Source organism: Borostomias antarcticus (genome assembly GCF_949987555.1).
Source record: "Borostomias antarcticus genome assembly, chromosome: 14".
NCBI classification, from domain to species: domain Eukaryota; kingdom Metazoa; phylum Chordata; class Actinopteri; order Stomiiformes; family Stomiidae; genus Borostomias; species Borostomias antarcticus.
In genome coordinates this window covers 15433981-15460523 of record NC_140247.1, presented here as the reverse complement: position 1 = coordinate 15460523, position 26543 = coordinate 15433981, and the positions used below count along the sequence as shown (strand labels likewise).

Here is a 26543-nt window from a genome sequence, read left to right as displayed (position 1 = left end):
CATCACAACCACGCAGTATGACATCACGACCGCGCAGTATGACGTCACGACCACGCAGTATGAGAAGAGGCGGAGTCAAGTTGTGATTGGCTGTGGTGGGACTGGAGTGTCTCGTTAACGGGAAGCAGTCCAGACCTGCGTGAGCCAAGAGACATGATACTAATGATACATGATACCTCCTTCATATCCTTCTCTCTCTCTCTCTCCCTCCCTCCATCTCTCCCTCCTTCATATTCTTCTCTCCCTCCCTCCCTCCATCCATCCCCCTCTCTCCATCTTTCCCTCTCTCCCTCCATCTCTCCCTCCCTCCCTCCCTGCATCTCTCCCTCCATCTCTCTCTCTCTCCCTCCCTCTCTCAGTTGGACCCTGTCCCTCAGGCTGTCCTGCAGCAGAAGCCGTGTCCTAAAGCCTCCGCCTCTCTGGAGAGGGTCATAGAGATACAGAGTGAGTCACACACACACACACACACACACACACTCTCACACACACACATACACACTCTCACACACACACACATACTGTACACACACTCACACACACACACACGTGCACACACACACACACACACACTCACACACACATACACACTCTCACACACACACACATACTGTACACACACTCACACTCACACACACACATGTGCACACACACACACACACACACACACACACACTCTCACACACCCATCACCTGACCCTGGCTACTCCCCCAGGTGAGCACTGGGGGTGTGTCCAGCGGCTGGCACCCACCGTGGGCCAATCGCTGCTGGACGCCCAGCGGAGGGAGAAGGACGAGGCCGACACCGTCAGCGCCATGGCCTCGCTCACCGTGGACACCGAGCAGCCGGCCCCACCCACCGCCGTCACCACGGAGACCAGCAGGTAGAGCACGGTTTCAAGATCTGTTTTTATGATTCAAGATCTGTTTATTAGTCATGTATCTGGTTCACACATACTAGGAATGTGACTAGTGTTAAGGCATAGGCTGACGACACAGGACAGGTCAGGACAAGACAGGGTGCAGGACAGGACAGGACAGGTCAGGACAGGACAGGGTGCAGGACAGGTCAGGACAGGACAGGGTGCAGGACAGGACAGGACAGGACAGGACAGGACAGGGTGCAGGACAGGGTGCAGGACAGGACAGGGTGCAGGACAGGTTAGGACAGGGTGCAGGACAGGACAGGGTGCAGGACAGGACAGGACAGGACAGGGTGCAGGACAGGACAGGACAGGGTGCAGGACAGGACAGGACAGGGTGCAGGACAGGACAGGGTGCAGGACAGGACAGGTCAGGACAGGGTGCAGGACAGGACAGGGCAGGACAGGACAGGGCAGGGCAGGACAGGACAGCGCAAAGACAGGACAGAACAGGCTGCAGGACAGGACAGGACAGGCTGCAGGACAGGACAGGGTGCAGGACAGGACAGGACAGGGTGCAGGACAGGGTGCAGGACAGGACAGGGTGCAGGACAGGACAGGGTGCAGGACAGGACAGGGTGCAGGACAGGACAGGGTGCAGGACAGGACAGGACAGGGTGCAGGACAGGGTGCAGGACAGGACAGGGTGCAGGACAGGACAGGGTGCAGGACAGGACAGGGTGCAGGACAGGACAGGACAGGGTGCAGGACAAGACAGGGTGCAGGACAGGGCAGGGCAGGACAGCGCAAAGACAGGACAGGACAGGACAGGACAGGACAGGACAGGACAGGACAGGACAGGACAGGACAGGACAGGACAGGACAGGACAGGACAGGACAGGACAGGACAGGGCAGGACAGGGAAGGGCAGGACAGGACAGGACAGGACAGGACAGGACAGCGCAAAGACAGGATAGGACAGGGCAGGACAGGACAGGACAGGACAGGACAGGACAGGACAGGACAGTGCAAAACAGTACAAACAACAGCTCAATAAACAGTTTGTCACCTCCGGACGCCATTCCCGACGGGTAATAACGACGTCACTTCCTGTCTGTCGCCCCCACAGGCCCGCAGAGGAGCCGATGGAGGAGGAGCCTGTGTTGTAGGGAAGGGGGGGTGTGGGGCGGGCGGAGCCAAGTACTACCGGGGAGCAGCTTTGATCTCCTGTCGCTCCACCCCTCTCTCCTCCTCCCTCCTCTCCTCCCTCGTTCCACCGGGGACAGACAGACTCCTCTGACTGGCTGGAGCGCGGGAAGGACCACGGTAGAACACACACACACTCTGCCGTATCGGGGGGGCGGGGCCAATGTCGGCGGACGTTTGCGATTGGCCGAGGGGGACAAACAGGAAGAGACGGGACCTTTTTTTGACAAGCCTGTGTCTTTTTTTTCTTCTTCTCTCATTTTAAATCTTTTTTTTGTACTTGTTGGAGTCCGATTGGAAAAGACACATGGGGGTGGTGTCCGTGGCAATGCCCTCACCCCTCCGCGAGCAACTTTGTACATTTTCTCGTGAAACTTTGTACTTTTCAGAAAATCCGAACTGAAAAAGCCAACAAGCAGCAAAAAGATTTTGAACAGCCACAAATACTCTCAAAACTCTCTCTTTCTCACACACACACACACACACACACACACACACACATACACACACACACACACACACACTGTATTCACTCGGCGTTCCCCTAAGAGGAACATACCTGGGTTGTATCTCTGTCTGTACCTGCGTTTTCTCTGGCGTCTGTCATTTTGGTATTCTTGTGTGTCTGTTTAAATAATCTGTTCAAAGAAGCACACAAACATATTATATGATATATGTATGAGCATATATATATATTATATATGTGGTTCTATGTGTGTAGTGTATACACATATTTTGCATATATATGGCTCCTGTATATTCCTTTGACTGTGGACAGGAGCTGAGGGAGGTCGGAGGTCATGCTGGGGGTCGTCCTGCCGAGGGACTAACGGCCAGCGGAGGAGAAATCCCCGCGGTCTCGCCATTTCTTTCTTTTCTTCTGGACTCCTCGGCCCCTCCCTCCCTCCCTCCTTCCACCGGTCCCAGGGCGGTCCGTTTTTTGACCCCCCTGGTCGGCTCGTCCGTCAGACACGCTCGACGTTGACGACCGGTGCGATAGGAGCCCTCGGGCTGGACGAGGAGAGGGGGATGACCGACGAGGCTGAGACAGTTTCTCTCTCAGGGGGGTCTGGGGGAGGAGGCGGGGCAGGGGGAGTGGCCACGCTGGACACAGGACAGGAGAAAGACGTTTTACTAGAAGAACTTGGTGCCTTTTGGAAGAGAACCCCAATTAAACCACCCCCACTACAGGACAGCGGCAAGAGACAAACCACACACTCGTTACTCTCATGTTTGTTTATTTGAAAATGCCTTAATTTCCTCCAGAGTACACATCATTTCAGCCGTCTACAGCGGGAGCACAGCTATTCTACTCCTCCTTCTGTCTCTCTCTCTCTCTCTGTCTCTCTCTCCTTCCCTCTGTTCTGTCTGAGCGTGATTCTGAGGTCGAAGGTCGTGAACTCACCACCTCTGTTTGCACCCCTCCCGTTCATCCAAGGCCCAACATGGCCGACTTTGGGATTGAAACATATTTTTAAACGCTACAAAGACCAAGTCCTTTTATTGCTATATCATCATGTAAATACTGTTTCCTGTTCAGGCCTCCCACACACACACAAACACACACACACACACACACACACACACACACAAACACACACTTTGTCTGGGAAGGTTCTGTCTTTTACTCACCTGTTTCTCATTGATATCTGGAGGATGGACTGAACAATGTCACTTTTATAAAATAGCCTTTTCTTTTGTAAACAAAATTAAATAATGAAAGTATTATATATATATATGTATATATATATACATATATATATATATATATATATATATATATATATATATATATAATATATATGAATACTTAATATTACAGTGTTAATCCAATCTAATTGGATTTGAATCTTATATTTGAGGACAGAAGCTTGTTAAATGTAACGGGCGCCTAACTAACTAAGCACATCGTATTTCTGTTGTCCACTTCACGTCCTGGTCTGTCTTGTTTTTCTGCCCGGCAACAGAGGAGATTGTTCTAGGAGAACGGGGCGGGTTTGATGTTGTTTTTGTAACAGTCAACACTACACACACATGTTGATAGGGCTGTGTGGTGGGGAGGGAGGGGCTTATTTGAAATACGACACAGCGGGCGCACCACTTGAGATGTTTACACTGCAATACCCCACCAACCCCAGAGCTGTAGGCCCCTTGTCTTTGGTCATTTGGACTCGGTGTCCGGTTACGATAATGATTGGTCTCTAGCCATTCTCGTGGCTGTCAGTGTTGATATTGACCATGTGTTTGGGCCTAATGCAGTAGTGACGGTCTTCGTTTTCACTGGTAAGAAAGCACAGGGGTTATAACATTATAACACAGAGATCATGTTTAGGCAGAGAACCAGTGATCATTATAGGACACGATTACCTCTGTTGAATCTAAAGCAATACAGCAGCAGACCGACTGACTGAAGTCTGTCATTGTGACCGAGGTGAACTGTAACTCTACTAGTCTGTTGTAATCCTGTCCCCTATACTCTAGACTATCTGTCCTTATCCCACACATGCAGAGCCCCTATGACCCCCAGGTCACAAGACTGTATATTGCACACATAAAGACCTCCTATGATGCCCCCCCCCCCCCCCCCATTTCAATATCCACATACTTTGACCCCCATCCATCACATGACTGACATACTAACAGTTGTTCTTCTGCTTTGTGCTGGTTTCCCATGGTGCACTACTTCTGGGTCATAAGCACAGAGTCTGATGAGGTCACTACCACAGAGCAGACCTTTGGCTGTTCGACACAACTCTAAACACGGTCCGCACTCTAAACTAACTCTGAACTCTAAAGACACAAACCGACAATCCCCATGAATGACTGGCTGGTGGATGCAACACGGAGAGGTTATCGATACGTGTGTGTGTGCGTGCGTGCGTATACAGTACGTGTGTGTGCGCGTGCGTGCGTGTATATATCTGTCTGAGGCGAGCATTCACTACATGGACCTCTGTGACCTTGTTTTGTAATGTTTTGATGTTTATCACCGACATGGGACGTCGTCGTGTTCATAGTTTTGATCTCCACTGCGTGTGGTCGGTATGTGATAATATGGTGTACAATGGCTATTGGCTGTCCTGATGTGTTTTTTACAGAAGAACGATGCTATATTTTGATTGACTGACTGGCCCCGAACTGACCGTCCGCCTTGCTGGTTTGAGAATGATGTAAGGGTCACCAGAGGTCATGGCTGTTTCAGTGGAGGATTCTGGGAAAGCAACAGACGAACGCGCAACCAAGATGGAGGGTACTCACATTAGAGGAATGTTTTTGATCCGTTGCCTCTGACACAACTACTAAGAGTGGCGACCGTGTGAATAGGGCCTTCTAGACTTCTTTTTTGTTATTGTTTTCGACAGATACTGGAATACATCCAAGTATGTGTGTGTAAAGGATATTGACTTATTCACCATTGAAGATAGCTTTATTGTTGCTGCCACACTATTTTGCTATTCAGTAAATGATGTATATTTATTGATATTTCATACGTTGTGTATATGTAGTGACCTATGATCGTCGAGGTTCAAAGAGTAATTGTATATTTTTTTGACTTTGGAAAGAGAAGTGTGTCTCTTAACATTGTGTCTCTCCTCCACTGAGCTGGTGTTTAAATCTTCACTTTTCGTGGTTGGATGTTTGAATATATGTGACCGTCTTTTACCTTATATTTTGAATATATTCTTTCTCTCTCTATTCTGGTCATATCTAGAATGCAGATGTTTTGAATTGATCAAAGCACATTCCTTCATTCCTTGTGTTCTTTCAGATGCTTTTCTCTTGCGACAATACAAATGTGTTTATACTAATTGCTACTCACGTGTATATAAGTGCATCTACAGTATATGTGCACACATGTGCAATACAATACACGCTATTTGAGCAATCTATTACTGTGACTCTTATTGATGATAATCGCTGTCCCTTTGAATTATCCAATTTCTTTATTTCGGTTAGTGCAATTGCAGCAAGGATCCTAAAGGGAAAGTTGAGTCTAATAATTACTGTTTTATTTCAGGTTTTGTGTACATTAAAAAAGCCCTTTTTTATCACTATCATTGTAATGTTGTGACATGATCCTGTTTTTTCTTTCTTTTCTTTTTTTAAAAAGTGCGCCTGTTTTAATTGTCGGAAACTCAATAAAGATTCACTGCTCCAGTACAAAGAGAAGTCAGAGTGAAGGTCTTCCGTCTTTCACAGTGTTGCTGTGTGAGCATGCAGAGCCACTGAAAGAGAGAGAGAGCTACGGCACTCCTGACTTCTGTGATAATTAGAGAATGCGGAAGTGACGCGTGTCGTGGGGCGACCTATAGTTCCAAACCCTGCATAGTTCCAGTGTTGAACCCCATTCATTTATAGTGTTTCCGCGGCATGCTCACTGGTCAGTTGATGAAATGACTACATTGTAATAGATTGATTGTTAAAGTTAGCAACCCTTCCCCGATGTAAACCCGATGTACAGTACTAACACTTCAACCGTATTAGTACATCTGGTTTACAATGAATAGTAGCTAGAGCTCAACTAGATAACATGGCTAGTTTGTATCAACTGGCAGGTGAGACGATCAGCAGCTCAAATGTGGATGATCACAGTTAAGAGAAAGTAGAACTGTAGGCAGCTTATTACTGGACATCTTTTTCTGTTGAAGAGCCTATAACAGCTCATACACGTAGACAGGCATGTATTTTGTGTGCATTCATTTCTGACCTCTGACATCTACAAATCAAAAAAAATCCAACATTCCAACACTTCCTGAAAGCTGAGAAACTGCTTTCTAGTATTATAGGGAAAAACGAATTAATATTCTGAATGTTGTCACTGTACTTACAGGGTTAAAGGTCAACCTCCAGGTGTTTCCTCCCAAAGCGTAGCTGTCTAACAACACTGGTCCAGTGACTGGACCCATAGAAGTGTTGTTCTGTCCCTTAACTATTCATTCCCTTTCCTTAGTTTGAAGACAGTCCATGTTGGTCAAGTTCATCTTCGCCTCTTCGCACGACTGAATGCAAGAGTTATATCCTCTGATATAATTTAGGCCTAGTTCTGATACCCATTTGAGCACAATCAATAAATTCAACCAAAATGTCAAAAGGTGGACATCATTGGATTCCTCTCAGCCGACAGAATCTAGCAATGTGCTCTAATTCAAGCGCAATTGACTCATGTTTACGAAGCACACCACCATAGTGGTCTGGTCAGCTGCAATCTCCAGTGAGGTGCTCAAAACGTGGCAGAGTACCTGCATGCGTAGTTCGCTGTTAAATAACAAAAACGTAAAATAAATAAGAAGTACTTTTAAGAAACTGCACGTTATTGCGATTTTGATATAGTTTATCTATCCAAAATGGTATGTGTTCAGTTTTGTGTACATATCAATTAATAAATAATTATTTCAATTTTCAATATTCTCCCATGTAAAAGATAGGTAGGGTGCAAACCCAACTAGTAGAGGGCGTAGTTTTACCCTTCCGCTCCCTATAGAAACTGACTGACAGAGATACAGAGCCGAGGTTTGCTCATTTATGTGCTAGATTGGATATAAAAGACTGCCGCCTTAAAGGGCAATGCTCGTTTTTGACAACCTGTACCTTATTTACGACATATTATAATAAGTTTGACTCACCGAGATCACTTTGGTGTAGTTCGGAGGCCTGTAGAAGAAATTTAAAATCCATCGCTAGCCAGTATATCCATGTAATGACGTGATCGGGGCACCGAGAATGCAGTTTCTCAAAATCTATTTTCGGCCGCTAAACGGTTGTTTTCATCAATCAGATTGAATGAATCGACAGTTGAGATTCCTCAACGCGAGCCATTGTTGTGGTTTTCAAATACGGGGTCTTTAGCCTCTGTAATATGATCTTTACACGCCTTTCCCCACTTGCTCCAGCACGCATGCGCACAGGCCAGCGCGCAGACCGGCTATTCTCCGGCTCACATTCTCTGCGCTACGATCGGATTGTTGCTGACGAATGACGACGACAATATTCTCGGCACCAACAACGATCGTAGCACAGAGAATGTGAGCCGGAGAATAGCCAGTCTGCGCGCTGGCCTGTGCGCCTGCGTGCTGGAGCAAGTGAGGAAAGGCGTGTAAAGATCATATTACAGAGGCTAAAGACCCCGTATTTGAAAACCACAACAATGGCTCGCGTTGACGAATCTCAACTGTCGATTCATTCAATCTGATTGATGAAAACAACCGTTTAGCGGCCGAAAATAGATTTTTAGAAACTGCATTCTCGGTGCCCCGATCGCCGTCATTACATGGATATATTGGCTCGCGCTGGATTTTAAATTTCTTCTACCGGCCTCCGAACTACACCAAAGTGATCTCGGTGAGTCAAACTTCTTATAATATGTCGTAAATAAGGTCCAGGTTGTCAAAAACGAGCATTGCCCTTTAAATGTCAGATATCAAACTTCTCACTTGTATTCCTACTAGCCTACTAGGCTTGCTCGAGCTTTTACAGGCCTGGATGGGCGTGGCCCTCTCTCCTCGTGACTTCAGGTGTTCCGCGCGCAGCTGGCGCTGTCCAGGAACTCGTGGTGCTGAATCTGATCCAAGGTCAACATGCTGATTCTGATCGCTATTGACAGCAGCGGTCCATCTACATTTCTTTGGTCAGAACATAGCATAGCTTTTTCAGTTTGCCAGGACTGGTAAATTCAGGTATGAAACTACAACTTTTACTGTAGTTCAGATTTAATCAGCATACCAGTTTTCCCAGTTGTGTGGGGATTTCCATTGGGCTGTAACGGACTGATACACGTCCATACGCATCATACATTGATTTTAGTTTTTTTTCTTCTCAAAAACAAATAGCCTAGTAGCCTACATCATTGCCTGAGAAATAAAAGTGGTTCTTGCTCCAGCAAGAGATCATGTCAGATTCAGATTTATTCGTCACATGGAGGATTGTACAGTGTAGCTACAATACAATGTGTGTGGGAATTGGTGTATCGACATAAAAACGTGTATTATTGTGTTATTTAATATTTATTTTATCACCCAAAACTGATTTTAAAATGTTTTGCCAGATTTCCAAGGGCCCAGTATCGCTTTGACACATCAAGGATGTATTGCGACATCCTCCCATCATCTCCCACCGCTGGTTGTCAGTGACGCCACGGCGTATATGTACGTGGATACAGCGCTCCGCTTTCCTGGCGGAGAAGATGGCGGCTCCGGGACCGGGGGAGTATTTCAGTGTCGGGAGTCATGTCTCCTGCCTCACCTGCTTGGGGCAGCAACTTCAAGGGGAGGTCGTTGCTTTTGACTACCAGTCCAAGATGTTGACTTTGAGTATCCTTTTTACCATTTTGCGTTGTCAGTGACTTGGTGGTCTCCAAGGCTGCAAGGGGCCTTGGGGTAACTGGTCACTCCTGCCAAATTGAGATCCAAGCAAGTGTTATCAGGAGACTAGCTAACTAGCCTGGATATTGCTACTTTTCTTATGAAGTTAAGTGTTAGCTAGTTTCGATCCAATTGTCTGTAGGTCAATGTCCTGACTCGCTCAGGCATTAAGCATTAGGTTTCGAAGTTTATGTTATTCGCATGTTATTGTGGTCTGGAACAACTAAAGCGTTAGCTATAATGTTAGTTAGCTGAATTAGCTAGCCAGCTACACAGTATGCCATGATGTAAGCTAGCCCAATACATGAAGCTATTGTATGTGGTTAGCATAGCTAACCTAGCTAGTTAGCATTCGGCTAGCACAAACAGTCCTTCAAACGGATCACTATCTGGCAGCCTCGAGGGGCGTCATGCCCGGCAAATTCTGTCTTGCTGGTAGCTAGCTAGCGGGATAATTTTAATTAACGTTATCCTGCTTGCTAGCCAGGGTAAATATTTAGGATTTTTGTTGGGACAAATCAAGTTGGCTAAGTTGGTAGCTAACTAGCTTGCTAGTAACCGGCATTAACGATGTCTGTGGCTTGGCTAGGCTAGCTAGTGCTAGCTAACCTCTTATGCATTCCTGTAACGCTAGCACTACAACGCTGGCTAGCTATTTTAAATTAGCTCTCGTTGCTGTAACTCTTGACACTCCATTCACTTTCAATATGACTGACGCGAAAATTTGCTGCTGCTCCTTAGTGTTATGGATCGCTAATGGTAATTTATCATTGTCGGTCCGCTCGTATATCAATAACGAGTAGGCCAGACGCTTAGAGGCAGGTGTAGCCAGACGTATTAGCCTAGGCCATTGGGAAGAAGTGTGTTTGTAAGGTAACTAGCTGTTATCTCACAGCCCTGGGCATTGTTGGTTTCTTGGATGCACTGGACATTCCATCAGTGTGGGTCAGACCGGTCCGCTCCCACCTGGAGGACGTAGGCGGGTATGAAGAAGTCACATTCCTCACAGCCTTTGCTCCACAGCTTTCTTCCTAATCGTAATTCTGCATTCTTTCATTCTGACCAGAGAAAGAGAGACCGAGAGAGAGAGAGACCATGGTTAGAAACTGTCTAAGGTTGAACGACAACAGTTTCCTATTCGCAAAACCCCCACATAGACCAAAAGGACGTGTTGCAGCCAGGGATATTATTCTTAATTGGGTAGTGTGTGTAAGTTGAGTCCTGTTGAATGGGTGGTTTCTGTTTTTGAGACGGCTAGGCCGAGCTTAATTCTCCCAGCATATGTGGTAGCTTGTGTTAGCTTCGTCCCTGATGAAGACGGACAGTAGCGCTTGGTTCGCCGCCGGGCGCGTCCCTGAACGCTGCTTACTGTCTGCTCCCGACTGCCCTTGAGAGAAGGATGACGGGATGGGTTAGGCTATTTCATTGGCGAATCTAAGTGTGTGTGTGTGTTACAAGTGTTGCCCATTTCACGTGTGCAAAGAAGAGTGACAAAGATTTCTCTTCTCTAAGCTTGCTTCCTACTGGATCACGTGAGGTCAGTGGAGGAGTCATGGAGTAAAGCCTGATGATGTCACACAGGAAATACTCCAGCCCTCCAGTGCTGTTATGAAGGAAGTAAAGCGGCCATAAAATACTGTAGTACAGTGAGCTCACCTCATTGGACCCCTCACCTCTGCTATAGGCATCATTGCCAAGAGCCTGGGGCTGTGACTAGGACTCCCTCTGTAGTCATAGTGTAAGCTTATGTTTGAATGTGGAGAAGAGGCAAGGCAAGTTTATTTATATAGCACATTTCAGCCACAGGGCAATTCAAGGTGCTTTACATGAGACATTAAAAGCATTAAAACAAAAAGCAAGACATTATAGACATTTAAAACAAAAAGCAGGACAAATAGAATACAGGAATAAAAGTTACAGTGCAGTATACTGATAAACATAACTCCTCAGGCTCTTATGTTGGACTGTAGCCTAGTATACCCATCCTCCTCAAAGGTGAAATAATTTTGTATTTTGTAATAAAAATAGCTTATTTGTATGGTGTGGGGGCTGGTCTGTTTATAGTCGGTTTAAGGGCTAAGTTCAAGGGTTTAAGTTCAACGAGTGTTGTCGGAGCCGGCAGCTTAAAGAAGGTCACGGTCAGTCGTAGCGCGTTCTGTGAATGTCGGCTGCTTATGTCACATGGTCATGAACCTTGCCTCACCAGATCCAGCCGGCCATAGACGGGGCTACTTGGGTTGCTTTGCTTTTTTTAGTGGCGTTTGTCACAGCTCGGCCTAATTGTGCAGGAGGCCTTTGCTTTGTTTTAAGCAAAACTGTGAATCTTCCGACAAGTCATACTGGTTTTGTAGCACCTCGGTTGTTACTATGGCTTCAAGTCTCCCTTGGTGCTATACAGTCTAGACAACCCCCCCAATCCAGCCCCTCCCCTCACTGTCCGTGTGGATGGGGAGGGGGGGGGGGGGACTGCAAACCCGACGCCCTCCTCCTCCTCTGCATCCTGTCTGCGTGAGGTGTCACTCCCCTTCCGCCAGACTGGCGGTCGGCTGCCTTTCTGACCGAGTCGCTGTAGTCTGTCTCACACCCCGCTACCCTTCTTTGTCAAGTCTGCCCGAGGGCTGCTTTCTCATCTGGTGTGAAGCGTGAAGGTGTTCTCCTCCCTCCTGGCGGAGGGTTCTGTCCAGGGGGGTCACCCTCTCCCTCTCTCCCCCTCACCACCCGTCTCTCCCTCCCTCCCTCGTTCACCGGCTCTTGGACGGAAACGTTTCGTATTGTTCCTCAGACACGTTTTTTTTCTTCTTCTTCTTGGGACCGCCGCGGTGAACCCTGGACCTGTCTCCATGGCTACTGCCAAGCATGCTCCCAGAGTGTTCCGTCTGCGTCTGATAGGCTGACCCTCACCCTCGGGAGGCGGGGCTAGGAGCGGAGGAGAGGGGAATTGAGAAAGAGGAAGTTGTTTTCCGTCGGGGAATCTCCAGCCCGCAGGGAGGGGGGGGGGCTGGGCTCTGATATAGTACGCCTGTTTTTCTCTAAAGGGTGTTGTCTAGCATTCAAGTAGCATACTTACTATCTTCATATCTACGCCTCCACTTAACAAACAAGAACAAACAAACAACAACAAACAAACTTCTGACCGTCTGTGGCCTGGCTCAGCCACATCTACTTATAGCCTAGTATACAGCTAAATGCGTGACAACCAACCCCCCCTCTTTCTCCAGTGTGCCTCAGCCTATCAGGGTCCCACCAGCTGTAGGCGTTCTGTCTGAGTTCTCTCCTTGACCCCACCCCCCCCCCTCTCAGAGTGCGCCCCCTCCAGCGGCAAAGCCAACTTGAGCGACGTGGTCCTGGTCAACCTAGCCTACGTGTCTGCGGTCGACATCATCACCGACCGCACCGAAACCCCTCCTCCTCTAGCTTCTCTCAATCACAGCAAGGTAAATGACACACACACACACACTCCTATCAATATCAACCTTCCTTCTGAGACTAAGCAGTTAAATGCCGAGCCTCCCCTTCTGCATGAAGCGGTCTGTTGTTCAAGCTTGTGTGTAACCTGGGAGCAAATATTTGGCATATCTGAGTGCCCACGCCGCTCTCCTCGCTCTGCATGGGAAAGACCCGGGACGTCTGGCATCCCAGAACTAGGAGACGCATCCAACAAATCTCACCCGTGTTGAGTTGTCTGCACACGGCCCCAACCAACTCCCAACAAACTCTGTTTCCATTCTAACGTTTGTAGTTGTCGTTAGAATGTCGGACGTTTAAAATTCAGCTTCATTCTGAGCTGAGTTCACAGCCCTAATACATTCAGCCGGAGTCAGACACCAGCTGGACTGTCCCCTGTTTATTTTCTATCTTCTTACGATGGGAAGTCCAGTACACAGAGATGGAAGGCAGTTGTTTTCACCCTCAGTGCAGAATTATCCTACTGGCTCAAGTGTTGAAGCTGGAATGATTGGAGTTGAGAGAAACCAGTGATATGTTACAGATGTAAAAGTTCCAATGCTCTGACCTTGTGTGTTCTGATCACATCCCAACCGAACTCCAACCTTGTGTTGTTGTGTTTTCTCTGTCACGTTTGTCCAGCTCGCCAACAGAGCGCGCTCGGAAAAGGATGACAAGTTGTCCCAGGCGTATGCAATTAGTGCCGGAGTGTCCCTGGAGGGCCAACAGCTGTTCCTGACCATTCATAAAACGTAAGTCCGGTCGCCACTCCTTCGCAATCAAGCCTGGATTACACTAATGCATATTCGCTTAAAAAAAGCAGACATTTTCCCCCGTTAGCGCCTAGCGATTACACTACCTCAACGAAAACTACCCTTGAATCCGGAGGCATTGGAAAACACCTTGAGCTGCGTGTTCGGGCTAGAAATCAGGACATGCGTCGTAGCGTTGGCGCCCAAAACGCCAGTGTAATTGCGGATGTTTTTTTCTGATTCAAATGCGTATCCATGTAAATATGCATTAGTGTAATCCAGGCCTTATAGTCTCCCTGGTGTTACTGCTCAGCTCAGGCTTACTGTGACACTACGAGCACTGGGCTCGGTTTCGCCCGTCCGGACTAAAGCGCACGGATCCCGCAGAGTTCTCAAACTAAAACTGGGTCGGCGGCGTTTTCAAAAGTCTCCGTTTTAGGGGCTGGGAAATGCCTGAGTAGTGTGAGCGGACGCCAGGCGCAAACGTAGCGAAACGCAAAACGTTTCAAAAGGAAAACGCGTATTAGTGTGGATGTAGCATTGTTCTCTTATCCCTCCTGTCTCGTGTGTGTGCGTGCGTGTGCTTGCGTGTGTGCGTGCGTGTGCTTGCGTGTGTGTGTGTGTGTGTGTGTGTGTGTGTGTGTGTGTGCAGCATCAAAGACTGCAAATGGCAGGAGAAGAACATCATGGTGATGGAGGAGGTGGTGATTGCCCCTCCCTACCAGGTGGAACACTGCAAGGGCAAAGAGGGCAGCGCTTTAAATCACGTACGCAAAATAGTGAGTATCTCTGCTCCACAGACGGCCCTGCTCACTCCTGCAGCTAGTCCAAAGACTGAAGGTCATTATTCAAGGTCATGGTTGATTATTCAAGATGGCGGCTGATTACTGATCTCCCACATCATGTTTTCCCAGGTGGAGAAACACTTTCGAGACGTGGAGAGTCAGAAGTCGGTGCTGCGGCCACAAGCACAGCAAACACAGAAGGATTCCTCCCCTATACCATCATGAGTCACATGACCACACGTGGAGGTGGATGGGTTGGGTGGGGGGGGGGCACTTCGACTAAGGCAGGTCTGGTTGGTGCCCCTGCCCCCCTCCATCGTCAGACCAAGGCCAACGTTCCATTGCCCCCCTCCATACGACCCCCCACCACTGTCATCTGATGTCCGGTATTTTCAGCAGGACTATTGGGGGGGGGGGGGGGGGGAAATATCCAGTTCCTTTTGAAAGATGATGTTACAGAAAATATCGATTTGCCCCATTCCCGTGTCCCATCCTGTCCTTGACCTCCCAGTCTCTAACTCCGTTTCCTCTGCTCATACAAGGCCCGATCCTCTCTCCCATCTCACCTAAAAACTATTTAATTTTATCTGTTTTTCTATTTTTACTATATAAATATTCCTATATTTCAACCAGAATAGGAATTTATGGTAAAGAAAAAAATTACATTTTCTAAAATTGAAGTACTGTTTTGTCAAGAACACTAATTTTGATAGTTTTCTGGGAAGTGTAAGGTTATTTTTTAACCTCTGACTGAAAGAATGGCAGTATTGACGCGTCCGAATGGGATGGATACTGACCGTTCATAATCAAGGAGGAGTATCCTCTCAGAAAAGAAACATTTTACAATCACCTATTTGGCCCTGATTTCCTTGAGGCTTAAAGGTGATATAGATACATTTTTATGTTGACAAATCCCCCCCAAAAAAAACTCAAACAAAGGCTGTGAGCCAATAGAATCATGACTCCTGATCGCTGCTGACACAGAGATACCACATGGTACCAACGTCATAATACTATTGGCTCATTGGCGCACACAATCCATTTCGGACCTGAGAAATTCATCATATTTATTTTTGTGTTTTGGGGGGGGGCGGGGGGGGGCAATACTTTTATTCCGCATCTTTCTAACAGCTCTGTGGATTTTTTTCCCTCTTTTTTTTTTTTATGATTCGTTTACATGAAAATGTTGTCTATATCACCTTTAATGTTCAAACGTTCTGTTTGGCCTTGTCCCAGTATTTCCTGTCCGGTTTACTTTCCAAGCACTTCCTTATTGACGAGACCGGCGCTGGGGTGGCGATGGATAGAGGGGCGGGGCTTTTCCCTCTGTCCTCCGTCCTCATGGTCCCCGATGCCACAGTACATTACCTCTCCGCCTCCACGGGACCACTTCTGTTAGATCCCACGGTTCTGGAAGCCCGGGACCGTGCAGAACCATGCTCTGTGGTGACGTTCTGAAGGGGCCCGGGCCACTCTCTCCCCTTCCCTCTCCTTCACCTACAGACATTGCCACATTCTGGCAGGTGTTAAAATCTGCTGTTCCCTTCCCACTCAATGCATTCCTCCCTGACCGCCCCAACACAACACACATTAGTAGACTGCGTTGGCCAACTGGGTACGGCGTGCGCCAATGATCCGCACGCACACACGACTACAGGATCGGCCGGTCGGTCGGTCCATCTAGGTTCTGTAATGGGATGCTTTGTATTCACTTTTGAAAGAAAACATGTACTTTAAGAAGAAGATGATCTCGCCATGTCGGGAGACCGGGGTGGGAGGCGGTCGGTGAGGCCTCCGTCCCAGCATGGCGCTCCTGATGGTAGCCTGATCGGAGGCGTGGCCAGTGGGGTTGAGTTTGTATGCGGTGCCTGCTGCCGGCGCGCGGCGTTCGCCAGACCTGCTTCGGTCTGAGCCTCGCTGGCGCTGGCTGCTGTCGCCCCTAGGTTTCCTTCCCAGTATTTTATTTTTTATTTTTAAATAGTAACATGGAAATAAAAAAAAGGGAAAAAAAGAAAAATCTAAAGATTTTGTTTTTGCTTTTATTTGTTTGTGATGACGTGAATGATTTCCAGAGCATGTTAAGTGATCTGTGTACTGTAGCTGGAAAGGTGTCTGCACACCTCCCCAACCAACACCAACTGCCAACACCCAACATTCTAAAGTTGGCAGTTGCTGTTATAATGTTGGAAGTTTAAAATTCAGCTGCAAAATCCATCCGACCGACGCCAACAGTCGCCAACAAACATGACACACCAATCAAACGTTGGTGTTGGTTGGGGCTGTTTGCCGACACCTTAAAGGAGTAGTAAAGGGAAAATGCATGTTTAGCCCTGTTTTAAGGTTACTTATGATCATATACAATGGTTCAGATCCAAACGTTGACAAAACTAGCACTTTTGAGAAAGTCTGATAATTGCTCTACCACCGTTTTGGTCATACAATGGATGTGGATGGGCATCTTGAAAAATCATTCAAAAACATGTTAAACTCTCGATTTCAAAGACAAGAAGCTCACCAAGGGGGTAATTGGTGTCCGTTGGTGTTCTGACATCAAATTCGCTGCAAAGTATGAATCCTGTAGGGTTTTATTGATCATTTTATGAAATCCATTGACTTGTATTGAAGCGATCGTTGTAGATGTGTAGATCAATCCGCAGAGGCGATTCAGGAAGCTGAACTACTTATGGTAGCTATTATGTTTATGTTGCTAGGCTACCTAGTTTGCGGACATTTACACACGTATGTGCTGCGACTAAATAGTTCTATGCTAAATATTTAAAAAAGCCTTTCCAGATGAACTAGAATCGTACTTTATGGCGAATTATATCTCAGGACGCCAACTAACACCTCGGTGAGGTTCTTGTCTTTGAAATCGAGAGTTTAACATGTTTTTGAATGATTTTTCAAGATGCCCATCCACATCCATTGTATGACCAAAACGGTAGTAGAGCAATTATCAACTTTCTCGAGAATGCTAGCTTTGTCAACGTTTTGATCTGAACCATTGTATATGATCATAAGTAACCTTAAAACAGGGCTAAACATGCATTTTCCCTTTACTACTCCTTTAACTCCATTTCATTATATGATCCTGGTTTTGAGGTATAGCGGAAGCGAGTGAACCTACTGTACCACTTGTGCTGAACTGTACCCTCAATGTGACCTCCTACTCACGCGGTGTGCTCGTGATGACAGGGCCGCCACTCACTGACACCACTGTAATACCTCCTTGATGGACACCAGCAATCTCTCACTCCTAGTTTCCTGCTATACTCTCAAACTACCAGTAGGTGGCAGAATAGGAATACAGAATGACTGATGGTAGCCTACTTGTAGGCCAGGGACTTCCAACCTCTGTGTACAGCAATTGGCTGCGTCCAATTTATTCCTCAAGGCCAAGTTCTTCCTTTTATCTGTGAGATGAGTTTCTACAAAATCAGTATGTCTGACAGACCCTAAAGTACAGGAAGAGAGTTACTCATGATGACAAAGATCCTATGAGTGCCACAAGACCACTTTAAAACAAGTTGAATGTGCTCTGCAGACCCCAACTGTCATGCCCTTTGTGACACATATAACACTGACAGTTTTGTACTCCACATGACATAGCTGGTCTATGTAGGGCCCGGATTGTAGGCTACCCTCCCCTCTCCTGGAAACCGAGCTCCCCTCATTCATAGTTTTTGCCTCTTGCCGATATCTCCATAGCACATTGTTAACCAACTGAATGATTTATGTCGCCTAGCTTACCCCGAGAAAGGCTCTCCATTGTCCGGCTACTTGGAGGGAAAAGGCACCACTTACATCTTCTGGCTAGCATACCATTGTATAGGTAGGCTACTGTAGTGTCATATATTATTTACAGGGGTGGTTCCAGTGTCAGTCCGGACCGGTTGACCACTCGCGCCCCCCCCCCCCCCCCCCCCCCAAAAAAAACCTCAATATTGGATGGGAACAGCTGGTGAGTTGGAGACTGGTAGATAAGGCACAATGGTCAGTCTAAAGAGAGAGAGAGAGGAATAGGAGAGTCCCGGGGGGGAGACGCGAAGGGCAAACGCGGAGCGCCGCAGAGAGACGCGTGATGAGGACGCACGACGGGAGGTCACGTTTGTGCATCATAGCCTGGAAGTGATGCTCGATCAGAATATATAAAGGTATGGGATTGTTAATCAGTGAAATCATATGAACTCGCTAGAAGTAGCCGTAGAGTAAAGAAGTTTAGCCTATTGTTGTTTTAAGATATGGGCACCGGGACAATGCGAATCACGCAAAAACATTAGGGTCTACTCAAGGAAATGGTGAGAAAGCTGGGAAAGGTTGGGTTACAGTAGCCTCCCGACTATGCATGCCATTATTTTTTCTTTGTTATCTTTGTCCATCCACACCGGCACCTTTGCTGGAATATCAACCCATCCAGTTGTCCATTAATAACTACAGTTTCGGTTCAGATTATGGTCTTTTATTACTTTTTTTTTCTTTTTTTTTTCTCAAAATTTCTGTTTTACAGATGCCCATCACACAATTGAAGACAGTGCGAGGGACTGAGAGCAAACTTAATTAACTAGGCCTATCCGTCTGCGTAGCTCACTCCCCAATTGGCTTGTCTTGTCTCAAACAACCCCTGCGATGTTCCTCGCTGGCCTCCTGCTACTCGCGCTGTCACCGGTTGACGGTTCCAGAATGTGCCCGCTCACGTGTCTCTGCTACGAGCACAGCGACCTGGTGGACTGCCGCGCGGCCGGGATCCTGAGCGTGCCCCACGGCTTGCCCCACGGCACGTGGCTCCTGGATTTGAGCGGCAACGCGCTGACGGAGTTGCGGGCGCGCGCCTTCGCGGGCCTCTGGTCCCTGCGCGTCCTGGTGCTGTCAGACAGCGGCCTCCGACAGCTGCACCACCAGGTAAACAAACCACCTACAGCTGCAGCACCAGGTAAACAAACAACACCTGCAGCTGCACCACCAGGTAAACAAACAACACCTGCAGCTGCACCACCAGGTAAACAAACGCCTGATGGACTGCGCCCTACTCGACTGACAGTAGACCAGAGTGGTTGTGGTTAGATGGGTCCTAAACTCTCTGGTTTCCATAGGAAGACTTGGACTGGTCTTGTCACTTGTCACGCAGCTGATCCTCAGGTTCTTTCTCCCAGGCGTTCTACTCCCTGTCCTACCTGGAGAAGCTGGACTTGAGCCGCAACCTCCTCCGCCGCCTCCCTCCCGACTTCTCCGACGGCCTGAGCGCCCTACGGGAGCTGCGTCTCGACCACAACGCCCTGCGGCGCCTGGACGCGTCCAGCCTGAGCGGCCTGGAGAGCCTGGAGAAGCTGGAACTCAGCCACAACCTGCTGACATCCCTGGAGCCCGAGGCGTTCCGGGGCGTCTCCCGCCTGCGCCACCTCCACCTGCAGGCCAACCGTCTGGGCGCAGTGCGGCAGGGCTCCCTGGCCATGCTCCCCAGCCTGGAGGTGCTCCAGCTGGGCCAGAACAACATCTCCCACATCGACGCTCTGGCTCTGGCTCCGCTCGCCAGCCTGGCCGTGCTGGGCCTGGAGGGCAACGCGCTGCGCCACCTCAAGTTCCAGACGCTGCTCGGCCTGCGCGCGGCGGCCACACACCTCCGGCTGTCCGCCAACCCCTGGACGTGCGACTGCGAGCTCCACCACGTGTTCAGCAAGGTCGTGAGCGTGCAGCGCCTGCACGTGGACGACTACGGCAACGTGACGTGCCGGGAGCCGCCGCAGCTGGCGGGGCTAGCGCTGGCCGGGCTGGAGGGCCGGCTGTGCGTGGCCGAGACCGCCACCGTGCTGGTCATCACCGTGACCGTGCTGGTGACGGTGGCCGCCGCCGTGCTGGCCGCCCGGCACACCCGCAAGAAGAACGGAGGGAAGAACTGGGACGGCGAGTCTCAGGGTCAGGAGAGAGACTAGAGGACGAGGACAGACTCTGACTGACCAGGGAGTGGACAGGGAGAACTGGTGTGTCCTAACCAGGGCAAGGTACAAAGTAGTGAACTTACTGATTACTCAACCGAACCGAATTTTAATTACTCTCTCAGAAAGGTAATCAGATTACTAATTACTTCACTATTGAGTTACTTTCTAATACCAGATCATTCCTTGCCCTGATCATAGAAGTGCTGATCTAGGATCAGTTTAGCATCTTAGATCATAACAGACACTAGAAAATCTGATCCTAGACCAGCACTCTTATCACATCTCAACCCTAATGACATAAACAGTCAGTTCAGCCACGACTGCAGAGACCGCATGCGCATTTCAACCAAATGAAAGGGAGCAGATATGCTCATAAGGAACTCAAAAGTAATCACTTTTTTTATTAGGTCAGTAACTGTAATCTGATTACTGAAAAATTTAATGCAATCCCTTATATTGCAAGCTACTACAAAAAGTAATTGATTACGGTGATAAAGTGACCTGGTGTGTAGGATGAACTTTGAACTTTAGAGATGCACTGAGTTATAGCAGTCACTGATAGTTTGAATCTGTGAACGAGCACAAGTGTTTACGTAAGCAACGAGACATTACACCACTATGTTCATTTCCATTCTTGCCTGTCTTATTGTACTTTACATACTAATTTCTCAAAAGTCAAGATTTAATCTCTTCAATATCTTATCCAAGTCTTTTTTCAGACACTTTGCTTGATGCTGATGCTGTATACATCATTTTCTCGCTCTCTTTCTTGGTCATCACGTTGTTGTTTAATGGCACCTCTGGTAAATATTGCTGGTATTAAAAGTCAGTAGGTTTCAGCGTGACACATTACATTAAATATAATATTAGTTGCAGTTGTAACACGGTCCTTTTCTGTATTATAGTTTGTTTTATATGACGGCAGCTCAGCTTGCTAGCTTTGCGTTTGTTCATGCATGTCCTGTTGGTTTACCTGCCCCTCCCCCACGCCCAGGCGTACTCCACACTGACGTCTTCGGCCCCCACAGCTCTGCAGCGGAACAGACTAGTTAACTAGTTCAGACGGTTCAGCCGACCGGCCCGGAGGAAGACGGTTCAGCCGACCGGCCCAGAGTCTCTGCCTGTCGGCTCCGGCTTTATTCATGGGACCACAGTTTTGTTCCAGTTCACTGCTCCTGTAGTTCTGGTCAGATCGCTGGGCTGACCTCTGACCCTGAATGCTACTGTATGTATCAATGAGCGCAATATGAGGTGCCGGTGCAAATCCCTGTTGACCAAACGCATCATTTCCCACTATTGAGGCGACAGTAGCACACTTGCTCTACAGCATGTGCGTGCACTGCACCTACACAACAAAGTGAGCTCACATCACACTTGAATTCAACATCTGTATTTATTAAAGATGACAGTAAATTATGCAAGACAAATGTAATGACTTAACAGAATTGCAGTTTTACGTCAAATATGTGTTTCAAATCTTTGAAATACTCAATCAGTGGTCTTGATTCGACTCGGCTTGCATGCACAGCTTGCACTTTTGGCACTTTTCCACTGGTCTGCTGTGCTTGATGAGGAAAATCAAGCGCACCACAATCCACCCGGGTATCCTGAACTAAAGCTTGATTTTGTCTTTTTGTCTCTGTGGTGGTATTTGTGTAACTATTACAAGACAAGGGAATAGAGAGACCAGACAATCCAGTCTGATGCCCTGTTATTCTACTGTACCAGTCACTGACGACTGATCTAGGATCAGTTGAGGATCAGACAAACTGCTTTAAAGACTAGGGTGTGTGGAGGATAAGCTGCTCCTAGATCTGTCCTTGTGGGGCCTTATCCTCTGAGATGCAGAATGAGATTCCAACACAACCGATCCAGCATCACTAACTGGTCACGGAGAAGGAAAAAAAAAATGTCTGGAATGTTGAATGATAAAGAGAACCCAGTTCAAAATGGCTGCTCTAGAACTTCACAGCGAGGTCACGGTTCGGAGTTACAGGCGTGTACAGTAAAACACCCCTACATATCCTGCACGTTAATACTATGTCATCATCAGAGGACGACGCGAGAGAGATGTCATGACGAACCGAAATCGGGTGTGAAACGGATCTATGGTCAAGTCAGGGATCCACAGTTAACTCTCAGGGAACTAAATAACCACAGTGTCGTTCTCCTACACTCCACATCTCACAGAAACTCATCTTCCCAGCAATGGAGACAGCCGCCTGTCTCACTGCTGACACCTAGTGGTCAGAAATGCTAGGTACAGCAGCACACAGGCGGGGGATCCCTGTCGTTGAGCCATAGCCGTGGACAGAATGTTATTATTATGATATTGGAACGTTATTATGATACGTTTCATGCACTCAGAATGGTAGTTAATGACAGGTCCAGTGTCGCACGCCATTAGTCCTTCTTGTCCTCACAGGGATGCTGAAGGTGAGGACAGCGAGTGAGAGGACAAGGTCCATCTTCTGATGATCCAGACGACCCAGACAAGCCCCGATACTGTATGTCCCTGCTGGGGTCCATCTGAGCCAGAAAACAGAAACACTCCACCTCTAGTCTTCCTCCCAATTCCGACAGCGAAAGGCGACACCCTTGAGTCTGGGCATGGCGAGATCACACACACACACACACACACACACACACACACACACACACACACACACACACACACACACACACACACACACACACACACACACACACACACACACACACACACAATCAGATCAAGAACAGTATCTGTGTGTACTGTTATTGCATGTCCGTCGTTCCGTTAACACAGGTAGTCTACGGTCTCGTTCCGCTGTCAGGTTCTGGATGGCTGGAGGCTGATGGGTTTAGGGTGTAGGGTGAGGGGGGGGGGCAGCAGACACGGGCGGAGCAGGGGGAGAGTGGATGTCGAGCAGCGGTGGAGATCGGAGATGAGAGAGGCACTGCTTCAGTCTCTGAGCCGGACTGTGGCACGACCAGGAGGCACACTCACTCACCAGACAGTGACCGTTGGCGTTCCCAATACAAACACACTCATCGATTCTAATTATACATTATATTTGTCGCTGTCGGACTGAAAACCTCGTATCACCTTTTTTTTTTTTTTTTACATCAGAAAGCTGGGACTACCTTTTACAACCTTTGAGCACCTCCTAAACCTGCGACCAATTAAATGTGTTCTAAACAGCTCATCGGTTATGATGAAATGTTAAAAAAACATAGAAGTTGGAATGTTCGTTTCAACATTCTGAAAACTTGCCATTTTAGAGATACAAGGTTTTTCACCCGCCAGCAACAGCTCTAATCATTCAGAATAATACACACATTTGTACCAATCATTCCTCCTTGCTTGTCATTGTCAATTGCATCATGCTTCATCTTTGCCTTTCATTTTCTTTTAAAATTCTCTGTCATTGTCTTTAACTATATATTCCATTTGCCAATTCTTTATTTTTAAGTGTATAGGGACACTGTGGTGAAGTGCACTTTACATGTACATGATCTTGCTCGTCTCTTGCTCGCGGCTAAAGCTATTCAGATTCAGGGGCAGAAACCTAATGTACAGGCAAATACAATACATGACACACCAGGTCCTGATTAGAGATGATCTAAACCACTGAAGAAGCTGTAACTGTGTCTGCTTATACCTCACAAGTCCATCTCCAAACGCTGCGCTCAACTAGAGATTGAGGACATTCCTCCAGATTTCGTTGCCGCAAGTGGGCGGAAACAATTTGAGAGATTTGAAAAAAAAAATCCTACATTGCAGAACCAATCCAAAGTCCTTAGGGCGGTCCTTCATAATCGGGCCGTGACATGTTTTGATTTCAATGTTTTGATTCTCCACTCCAGTTCGTTCGTGGTAAGGCGGGTCCTTCTCCCTATTAGTGGAGATCTAGGCACTGGCTCTGATTGGTAGAGTCGGTTTTCTGCCCTGTTCTAGCGACAATTTTCAATGGAGACATCTCCAGACTTTCCGAGGTGGAGATCTCCAAAGTCTGGTATCGCGAGACTAGTTTACACCTGTTTACACCTCCCTCCATCTCTCAATTCTCTCCACCTCATCTCCGAGTGTGGAGAACCTGTGCTTCGAATGAAATCAGCCATATGCTTCGAATAAAACAACCTTACTATGTCAATGAGTGGACATGATGTGCTTTGAATCACACATCATAGCCTACTAATACTGTCCTGTGAAGCACTGGCCTACATCCTCTCATTCACAGATGGTGAACTAGCCATGGAAGCCTTGTTTCTGACTTTAACAGAGCAACAATACTAAGGGCTTGCAAGTATACTGGCAGCGTTTAAATAATACATGATTGAATCTAACCAGGTCTGACGAGTGTGGCGAGAAGGTGAAGAAGGGAGGGTAGAACGTGGAGGAACGTGTAGACGCAGGGAGGAGCAGCAGAGAGGGTACCACAGCTGTCTGAGGTTCTAGTGAGGGCAGCGTCACATTTAGCATCGTATCCTGAAGTAGGTTAAGGGCATTCTCAGGATGGTCTGTGCCCTCATCTCCTCTCCTCACTCCTACTCTTCCTCTCCTCTTTTCTCTCCTCTCCCTTGCCTGCACCGAGCTGATCTGTTCTGGACCAAAGAGACAAAGGTTCTAGTAGGTTCTAATAGTTCTAGAAGGTTCTAGTAGGTGTTTCTCCTCTCCTGTGTGTTCAGATCCGTGGAGGGGAAGGAGAAGAAACCATTGGAAACTGTTGGGACGAGTCAGAGTTTTCATTCTCCTTCCTTCCTTCCTTCCTTCCTTCCTTCCTTCCTTCCTTCCTTCCTTCCTTCCTTCCTTCCTTCCTTCCTTCCTTCCTTCCTTCCTTCCTTCCTTCCTTCCTTCCTTCTCCTTTTACAGAGATGCTTTGTGATGTCATCTGTAATATCCCACAATCCTCGTTTACCCAACAGGAAAACAGACAGCCAATCCCCTCACACTGGGATAGGCTCCGCCCTTCCATCTAAACTAGTGGGAGGTTCCAGACTCAGGTAACATACCTTATTGGTTGAGACACGGAAACCTCTAAACTCTAGAATTCATATTAAGTGAAAAAGTCACACGCAAGCACAAAGTCATACATGATAATACTGACCCTCTATAGTCCTTCTGACCACACGCCAGACACACGCAAGTTAAAACCAACAAGGGATAAGGTTACACTGGACTGATAAGCTTGCACATATTCACACCCTGTCTGCCATTATTATAGTACAAAAAGAGATGCACTTAATTTGTTTGCTTCTGCTTCTACCCACACGGAACTGGACTATATTCTGTACAGCCGTCTTATTCAACGTCACCATTGATTCAATCCCCCCCCCTCGACCCCCATGACCCCTCCCTTTCTTGCCCACCCACCCCCCACCATCATTGCTTAAGCATTTTAAAACAATTTTAAATACATGTAAAGAATATATACAAACAAAGTCAGCATCCGTCCAGTATATCACTGTACATACGAGCTAGAGCCAGAGAAAGGGTCTGTCCACACGAGGGCAGCACTGTCCAGAGAGAGAGAGAGAGGGAGGGGGGGGGGGTCCAAAACTGGTTCTGCCGCTATCAGGAGTCTGGCTGGTCATGCTGCGCAGGTTCTACACGGGTTCTCCTGTTCCAGTTCAGCCCAGCTCCCTGGTCCACTTGGGTCCACTCCCAGTCCGGCTGGCTGGAGGAGGCTACCCAGATAGCAAGCGGATCTGGGCCATATAAGGGCCGGAACTAAGCCACAAGGGCCAGATCTGGCCTGTATATGGCCCTGATGGGATTGCTGTCTGGGTATACTATCATTCCTGGTTAGTTGTTCTACTGGTGGTGATTATAGGCGGTACTGCAGGGGTAGCTAGGCAACAGGCAAGGCTCTACGACCTAGGGTACGGGTTTGTTACGGGCCACCGCAGCTGGACCGCGGCGCTGGTGAATCTCATTGGATGCAACCTGATTGGCTGGCAGAACAGGCGGAGAGGATCCTTCAGGGTACCGAACAAGGAGCATTTGAGCTGACTGAGCAGTCGTTTCCTGGAGTTTGTCTTTTTTTTCTTCTTTTCTCTGGCTGGTATCTCGTGTGTCCCCTCCCCACCCCCTCCCCAACTGCAGCCCCTGAAGTTCCTTCCTCTCTCCCTCCCTCTCTCTCTCCCTCCCTCCCTCCCTCCCTCCCTCTCTCCCTCCCTCCCTCTCTCCCTCTCTCTCTGTCCCTCTTCTCTTCTTTTTGAT

The 26543-nt window shown here is 47.9% G+C and overlaps 2 protein-coding genes across 2 annotated transcripts in view; both read left to right on the top strand.

Moving 5' to 3' along the window:
* Positions 1 to 4097, top strand: part of hdac5 (histone deacetylase 5) — a 65347-nt gene extending 61250 nt beyond the window's left edge. The window contains exons 24-26 of the mRNA XM_084448970.1: positions 360 to 444; positions 713 to 881; positions 1990 to 4097. Of these exons, the coding sequence (XP_084305096.1) occupies positions 360 to 444; positions 713 to 881; positions 1990 to 2029 (294 nt within the window). The 3' untranslated portion in view covers positions 2030 to 4097. The remainder of the gene's footprint in view (positions 1 to 359; positions 445 to 712; positions 882 to 1989) is intronic.
* Positions 4098 to 9242: 5145 nt separating this feature from the next.
* On the top strand, positions 9243 to 15463 carry lsm12a (LSM12 homolog a). The gene is made up of 5 exons (XM_084448980.1): positions 9243 to 9373; positions 12725 to 12858; positions 13511 to 13620; positions 14273 to 14399; positions 14535 to 15463. Exons 1-5 carry the CDS (start codon positions 9247 to 9249, stop codon positions 14628 to 14630), a joined length of 594 nt encoding a protein of 197 aa, XP_084305106.1. The 5' UTR covers positions 9243 to 9246; the 3' UTR covers positions 14631 to 15463.
* The last annotated feature ends 11080 nt before the right edge of the window (positions 15464 to 26543 follow it).